The 8,063-nt window shown below is 42.4% G+C and overlaps 1 protein-coding gene and 1 non-coding gene across 3 annotated transcripts; both read right to left on the bottom strand.

Moving 5' to 3' along the window:
* Positions 1-4,070: 4,070 nt before the first annotated feature.
* On the bottom strand, positions 4,071-4,142 carry TRNAQ-UUG. Its single transcript has one exon. It is a non-coding gene; the product is annotated as a tRNA-Gln (tRNA).
* Positions 4,143-5,040: 898 nt separating this feature from the next.
* Positions 5,041-6,433, bottom strand: LOC121982314 (transcription factor NAI1-like). 2 transcript variants are annotated; one of them, XM_042535323.1, is made up of 4 exons: positions 6,304-6,433; positions 5,794-6,216; positions 5,348-5,728; positions 5,041-5,257 (listed from the first exon to the last, which is right to left on the bottom strand). In XM_042535323.1, exons 1-4 carry the CDS (start codon positions 6,340-6,342, stop codon positions 5,183-5,185), a joined length of 918 nt encoding a protein of 305 aa, XP_042391257.1. In that variant the 5' UTR covers positions 6,343-6,433; the 3' UTR covers positions 5,041-5,182. The 2 variants fall into 2 exon arrangements, with proteins under 2 accessions (XP_042391257.1, XP_042391256.1); XM_042535322.1 differs by having other exon boundaries at positions 5,794-6,231; positions 6,304-6,427.
* Positions 6,434-8,063: the final 1,630 nt, after the last annotated feature.

Genomic DNA, 8,063 nt, shown 5'->3' with positions numbered 1-8,063 from the left:
AGGAAAGCTGAATCAATCAACCAATCGATTCAAGCCTCCCCAATCGATTGGTCAATCGATTGGGAAACGACCATTGCGCTGGATGCAGGTTTTGGACGGTTGAGATGGCTGGGATCTCACTGGCAATCGATTGGGAGCAATGTTAGGACCTTGACGTCCGCTAGAGGGGGGTGAATAGCGTCTCACCCAAATCGTCGCTTCCTATAATAGTTAGTGTGCATAACGGAAATACAAGATAAACACTAACAATAGAAAGCAAACCTAACACGTTGATTTAACGTGGTTCGGAGATAAAGCTCCTACTCCATGGCTGTCCGTAAGGTGGACGATCCCGATCCGTCGGTGGATGATTCCCCGAAGAACTTCCAGCTAGCTCGCGTAGCTCCTTGTGGGTGGAGAAACCTCGCCACAACCTCGTACAAGCACGCTAGATCACTTGGGAACTTGAAGACTCTAATTAGGGTTAACCACCACTAATTTCGTCAACTTCAACCAAGCTTCAAATGTTTGGTTATATAGGTCACGGGTTAGAAAACCCCGCCTACCAGTCGACTGCCAAAACATGCAGTCGACTGCCCTTCGTGGAAATTCGACCGTTGCAGCCCAACGGCTCGATACCAACCCTCTGTTCGCTACCAGTCGACTGCACCAGTCGACTGATGAAACCACCAGTCGACTGCTACAGTAACGCTACAGTACTGCTACAATAAACCCTAATTTTGGGATTTTACCCCGAGTACATTCGCTCAGCACTCGTTCTTGCCCGACCAACCTAGACCTAGCTAGCCTTCTAGCCTCCTCCATCAGCCTTGCGTCCCTCGAATGTCTCCCTATCCTTCACGTCTTGCCTTCTGGAGCTTCCATCGGCCTTGTCATTGTTGTCGGGTCTTCCTTTACCAAGAGGTCGCGCCTCCAGTGTTGGGGTTGCAAGGTTGCAAACATAGTCCCATATTGAAAACACATGGAAAAGATCATGGGTTTATAAGAGAAAGATATCTCCATTGGTATGAGGCCTTTTGGATAGAGCCCAAGAGCAAAACCATGAGGGCTTAGGCCCAAAGTGGACAATATCATGCTATTGTGGAGATATCTAAATTCTTTTCGATCCTACAAGTGGTATCAGAGCCCGGACTGCCAGAAGGTTTAACCGCCGACTGTGCACAAGAGCTATGGTCTGATTGAACCATGTGAGTACAATATTGACCTCGAACAAAGAAAGTGGGGGCTCCTATGTTCGGATCAAGAGGACCAGACACCAGGCAGGAAGTCCTAGTAGGTCGGGTGGACCGAGGGGCAGGAAGTCCTAGTTGTGGCTAGGCAAGGAAGTCCTAGTAGGTCGGGTAGACCGAGGGGCAGGAAGTCCTAGTAGGTCGGGTAGACCGAGGGGCAGGAAGACCTGGTGGGTCAAGGATCGGACGTGGGAAGCCCATGGTCCTTTGTTTGAGGGGGGGGATTGTTGGGGTTGCAAGGTTGCAAACATAGTCCCATATTGAAAACACATGGAAAAGATCATGGGTTTATAAGAGAAAGATATCTCCATTGGCATGAGGGCTTTTGGGTAGAGCCCAAGAGCAAAATCATGAGGGCTTAGGCCCAAAGTGGACAATATCATGCTATTGTGGAGATATCTAAATTCTTTTCGATCCTACATCCGGGACTTCATCCATTGCCAAGTCACACTTGGACTTACGTTGCCAAGACTACATGCTTGGACTTACACCGCCAAGACTCATCCTTGGACTTTCCTCCTTTGCCAAGATCACACTTGGACTTACGTTGCCAAGACTACATGCTTGGACTTACACCGCCAAGACTCACCCTTCGACTTTCCTTGTTGTACCTGTATCCTGCACACTCACAATGCATATCAAATACAACAATAAACCTAACTTAAACTTTTGCCCAAACATCAAAACTTAGGGTACCCAGATTGATCCAACAAGCAAGTCCAATTGATTGGGAGCCCTAGGAGCGCCAAGTATAAAGCTATGGTGAGATTTCTTCTCCAAAGCGCTTACACGATCCTTCATAACTACTCATCGCCGGACTGAGAGCTTGGAAGAGAAGTGTTGTTGCACTTTCCAAAGGGTCCAGAGGCGTCTCCATCAACAAGGTCAAGCAAGAAGAAGGTTTTTCATTTTCATTCTTATATTTTCTTCTTGCGTGTGTTGTAACTTGTTGTGTGAGTCTTGTATAAGGTTTCTCCACCTCCGGTAGTTATCGAGAAGGAGTGTTTTTCATAGTGGAGAGCGTGTCGTATATGGATCCTTGGATTAGTCACCTCTTCTTGAGGTGGATACCAAGTAAATCCTTTGTGTTAGCGTTGTAAGTGTGTTTCGTGGTTCATTCCGCTGCATATCATCATCACGAAGCAAGATAGCGAGCGCGACAAGCTATTCACCCCTCCCCTCTAGCTACAAATCGACCCTAACAAAAATTTACCCAAGCGGAACAACTAACATTTTGCCACGTAAATCTTTTTGTTGCTTGTGTAACAAATGCATTAAAGAAAGATTAATGCAGAATCAAAACGGTCGAGTGAAACACTGCTCGGCGAGTAATGATCATTAATTGATCATAAATGCTGCCCTTTGGTCTTGAGCTCGTATATAAGGAGGCTACTATCACAGGAAAAAGGTTACACACATAGAAAAGCAGCAGAAGCTCTTCACCTATGTTCCCTCCTCCTTTGTTGTGCAACTTTTGCTCGGCAGAGTGCCCATGATAATTCGGGTACCACTCAGTTTGTCGTGACCATCAGTGCTTGGTGGAAATCACGGTTCACCGTTGTATCCTGAGAAACAAACAACCCGAGAAAGCCTCGAAGCAGAGCCAGAGGTGGGACGAATCTATTTCAAGGAAACTGCGTATCGCTGGTCTCGGTTCACACGTCCGACTGCTCGCATTGCTTGCCCGGTTGCAGCGCCCGCTCGATCTCATCGCTTGTCCGGTCGTTCTGCTCGGCGAAATTTGCTCGGCAGATAACTCGATCAGCGTTTCCGTCCGACCGGCTGCACGCTCGCTCAGCCGGACACTAGTCAGTTCGCTCAGCCGCTCGATCGGCCTCTCCACTCACTAGTCGACCTCTCTGGTTGTTCGTTCGGTTGCCCTGTCTGCTTCGCTTGACCGACCTCTCACTCAGTCTGTTTGCTCAATGGGCCTCTCGCTCGGCCTATCTGCTTGCCCAGCCAGCCTCTCGCCCGGCCAGCCTCTCGCCCGATTGGCTCTCTATCTGGCCGAACTTGCTCGGCCTTACCGCCTGCTCGACCTATCTATCCGATCGACCAATCTACTGTTTGCCCGCCTGACCCTTCAGTCTATTCGGACTTTGCTACTCGGACTCGGAACTCGATCTGTACTAAGTAATTAGTAGAAACCAATCTTTACTGACAGCCTGAGATTATTAATTCAGATCATTTCAACATATAAATTAATTTAGTTTGAGTATATAAATTCAGTAAATTCTCAAATATTTCCGATAGATTGTTTGTCCAATAATATCATCATCATCATCAACTGTGGCTCCGCTGCTCTATAGGTGAAGGTGAAGGTGAAGGTGGTTGATAGCCAACGGCGGCCGCAGAAGAAGGCAATGTCGCACCGCATGAAGACGAGGCCCAAGAAGATGCAGCTAGCTAGCCTTGGGAGATCAAGCGCCCCATTCCCTTTCTACTCAACCTCCCGACGGCAGAAGAGGACCTGCTTCCTTCGTTGTAGCCTCTCAGGTATTCGACGTTTTGTCTAGCTCGAGTTGTCTACTGCGTTGCGTATTATTAGGCCCTTTCATTTGATAACATGAATTATTCTACTTGCTGAGATCGATTCAAATTTCAAAGTCACTGTTCATCTACAAAAGAATTTAACTTGTGGTTGACTTTCACCTGTGTCTAGTGTTTTAATCATTCTGTCACTTGAATCTTAAAAATACAATTCCAATATAATATACAATTGTTACGAGTGTGAATCGAGATGAAATATATATTAATTATAAAAACAACAAAAAAAAAAAGTCCTAAAATTGTTATGAGTGTGAATCGAGATGAAATATATATTATAAAAAGAACAAAAAAAGGTCCTACCGGGATTCGAACCCAGGTCGCTGGATTCAAAGTCCAGAGTGCTAACCACTACACCATAGAACCAGTTTTTGACAAGGAAATATAATCCTCAATTAAAAAAATTGAAAAAATTCAAAAACTACTAAGCTAGGTATCATACAATAATACTATTATAATAATATATTTATTATCATACCATACCCTTAACTCTTCTCATGAGTCTCAGGAGATGTAAGATTTTACAGATTAAGGTATCCTTCAAGTCCAATGAAATACAAAACTATTCCATATCAAGTTACAAAGCTATGTAAGATTTTACATGATCTTGAAATAATTGCAAGTATAATCCTGATTTGCATCTAGAAAAGAGTTTATGAGCAAATACTAAGCATTTTTTTAATTAAATTATGATTTCTTTGCTCATCAGAAATGAATGCTTCTGGATTAATCTTGACATTTCTCTCTCTCTCTCTTCAAATTTCCTCCTGAAGTAATCTTCCTTCTTAATTCCTTTCAGATATAGGAAGTGTATGACATAAGAACTCATTACGCACCACAAGAAACACAATAATTAAATTCATAGGTCTGCATCTCAGAATATCTGTTCCTCCATTTCAGAAATATTTATTCTTTGTTGGCTGCCATTTTTCCAGCAAAATCACAATCTCTGATAAGGACTGAATTCATGCCAAAGTTTCATTTTCATGTGGCAAAAGGCGATTCGCTCGCCTCCAGCGCCCCCACCAACTCGTTCCTAGGTCAACACGGAAGAGATAAATCACGGATGACTACTAGCCATTAGTGCAAATGGCTAAGACATGAGGGAGGTTATGCTCGGTCACGTCGAGTTTCGACCCCAAGATCTCATGTGACAACATTCCATATCTTAACCATCGCACCGCCCCGAGGGGACCAAAGTTTCATTTTCATGAACTGATTGATACTCTGCATTTTAATGCAGATTTCTTGCATCATCATCAAATGAGTGCCAATTCTCCAATTTCTTTTTGGATTAAACAGAGAAAGAAAACATCATGCAGAGGATTGGAGGAAGAGAATGAAAAATAACAGGAAAACAAGAACTCAGTTCATCTTCAGCTTTCCTCTCTGCGACGACGATCGTCTCATTTGAACTGCCTGAATGCTGAATTCAGCCTCTTCACCACGTCCCTAGCCGACATTGAAAAGGCCTCCTCGATCTGTCGACCGACACAGACATTCAAAACCGCGAACTATGATTGGGCAATTACTTACGAACGAGCTCGTCGAGCTTTCGATCGGAAACTTGCCTGAGACGCGACGGTGATGTCGAGGGAGTTGCCGGGGAACGGTATCACGCTGGTGTTCACCACCGAGAGGTGGAGCTTCTCGATCTCCGACAGCGCTTGAACCAGCACGCCCTTGCGGTTCTCGCAGTGGATCTTGATCAGGATGGACTTGTCGCAGACTCGCGCCTCGATCTTGGGGGGTAAGAAGCAACTTCGCCGTCGGCGATCGTCATTGAAATGACCATCGTCGTCGGCGTCGTCTTCGACGCAAAGCTGAGTCTTCCTCACCAGAACTGCCGACTCGATGCTCCTCTTCGTGATCTGGTCTTCGAGGTTCATGACCTTGTCTTGGAGCTGCTTCAAGTACTTGATCGCGTCGCTGAGAACTGAAGCTTTGTCCATCTTCACCAGACGAAAAGGGCTCAAATCATGACCCAAAAAACGCATATTGGAATCAGAACAGCTACCTTTTTCAGACCAGGAACGATGGCCGAGAGCTCGATAAATCGCTGGCTCAGCTTCTCCCTCCGCTTCCTCTCCGCCATGATGTGTTCATGGTTGTGCGCCGACGTCCTCTTCGCCGGGGTGCTTCTCCTGGAGCCATTGCTGACGGAGCCCTCCGCCGCCTCCTCCACCTTCTTCTTCACCACGCCACCGTAGAAGCCCGAGTGGCAGATCGGCGAATCGGGCTTCCCGAACGACAGAATTCTCGGAGCGGAGGCCGAGCTCTGGTCGGCGGCGGTGGTGCAGGAGCTCCAGCTTCTGGTCCTGAGCTGCTTCTTGGGCCTCTCGCAGTGGCTCTCGGAGGACGGACTCTGCTCCGAGCCCTGTCCCAAAGCCACCTCCAGCTGCTGCAAGTCCCATCGGTTGAAGAATCCCTGATCCACGCCCTGCACAATTCCGCACTGAAATCGTCTAAAAATTAGATTTTGGGAAGCAGAAACCTAAAAAGATTGGATCTTGAGTCGGTGCGCTACCATATCAGAGTAGCATGGAGATGCCATGGCTTCTTCCATGGTTGAGGAACACAGACAGATACAGTCACAGAAGGGCCTTTCCTTTCTCCTTCAGTTTCCAAATATCAAAGGCACTTTTTTTAATTTCAACAATTAGGATTTTGTCAAAGTTACAGTAATATAAAAATTATTAATCAATCAAATAAATCTAAAAATAGAAAAATTTTAAATAATAAAATAAACTCAAATCAAGAGCAAATCAGACTGAAGAAGAGTTCTAACCAAACTAAAAAAATCAAATCAAATCAACTCAAGTTTTTACAACCATTTGAAAGACTTAATTCATTTAACACTCAGCTTAGGTTGATTTAGTTACCTTATAAAAAAAATCTAAAATTTGCCTTGACTTAACTTTTTACAGAGTAATATTGATTAACTAAGGAGTTGTCTTTGAAGAACATGCGAAATTAAACTTAAAAGAGTAATTATTTAGCAATAATTGTTTGGTGCAGTAGTAAAAAAAAAGAATTAGAAGAAGTTTAATTTTATTTCCCCTGGCCTACAAAACAAACTCAATTGATATTTTATTGAGATTAAATAACTCTCGGTTAAAACAATATGTCCTTCAATTATTTGAGAGAATAGCACAAAATCTCAGTCATCACAACGGAATCAAACATTTGAATCAATCAATCAATTAATTAGTTAATTAATTAATTGAGAAAGGGATATGCAATTGACCAATTAATTAATTAAAGTATTAATGGAGGTAGAAGATGAAAAGAAAAGAGGGGGAGACAATCTCGTACGGCTTCACGTGAGGGGCAATGTGCCATGTCTCCCAATGACATTAGACATTAGGGCACGAGCCTAATTCACCCAACCAACTAACCCTACCCCACAATTATTTCGGCTATTACCAGCCAAAAACTCAATTCACATTCTCACAACCATAAGTATACAAGTGCAGCAGTTATGATTCATACGTATTTATAACAAGATGTTAACATGGATCCTCATGTAATTTTTTTTATAGTCCTTTTTTTTGTTTGTAGGATTATGATGTCGTAATATGATATTCAAATTATCATATGGATATTCATAGTTCAACTCTAACTATAATATATTTATAGAATTAATTTTTCTAAATGAGAGTACAATCAAATAATATTGAGTTTCTGTATTGATCTTCACGTGCACTTCTCAATTTATCCTAATGAGCGATAAGAAATTTTCGTAGGATCGAACTGGTCACCCCTGAGATAATTAATAAGGTTAACTAGAATCATTATTTTTTATTTATAATCCATTTTAAAATTATAAAAAAGAGATGAATTACGGAACTAATTTATAGTCTACAGTCAAATTAACTAAGAAACTAGGGAGATTTTTTTCCAGATTATATGTTCGTCTGTAATAAGACTAACTGGATTACTAGTTTTTTTTGATAATCTATTTTTAAATTATATAAAGAAAGATGAATTATGGACCAATTTATAGTTTACCATTAAATTAATTAAAACCAATTTATAGTTTATTTTCGAACCAATAATAAACAATATATATATTTATATTGTTTATTATTCAGATTTGAAATATCTATGTTATAAAAACTATATAACTCTTATAATATCATAAAAATAAAAATAATTTAAGAAAGTAAAAAATAAGATGAAATGAGACATCATTTTGATCATAAATCGACGCCCTTTGATGCTTTCTACAACAAAATGCTCAGTTAATTGTTCATCCTAATATTTTTATTTCGAGTAAGTATGCTC

This window comes from Zingiber officinale, chromosome 5A, assembly GCF_018446385.1.
Source record: "Zingiber officinale cultivar Zhangliang chromosome 5A, Zo_v1.1, whole genome shotgun sequence".
Taxonomy (NCBI): domain Eukaryota; kingdom Viridiplantae; phylum Streptophyta; class Magnoliopsida; order Zingiberales; family Zingiberaceae; genus Zingiber; species Zingiber officinale.
Note: the sequence above shows the minus strand (reverse complement) of the source record. Positions and strands in the feature narration are given on the sequence as shown.

What these genes read in the sequence shown, in the direction of transcription:
- LOC121982314 (XM_042535322.1), bottom strand. Translation starts at nt 6,342, where the DNA reads ATGGAAGAAGCCATGGCATCTCCATGCTACTCTGATATG. An exon ending in CTCCATGCTACTCTGATATG is followed by an intron (nt 6,232 to 6,303) that starts GTAGCGCACCGA and finishes AGACGATTTCAG; the next exon opens with TGCGGAATTGTGCAGGGCGT. An exon ending in ACATCACCGTCGCGTCTCAG is followed by an intron (nt 5,258 to 5,347) that starts GCAAGTTTCCGA and finishes GTCGGTCGACAG; the next exon opens with ATCGAGGAGGCCTTTTCAAT.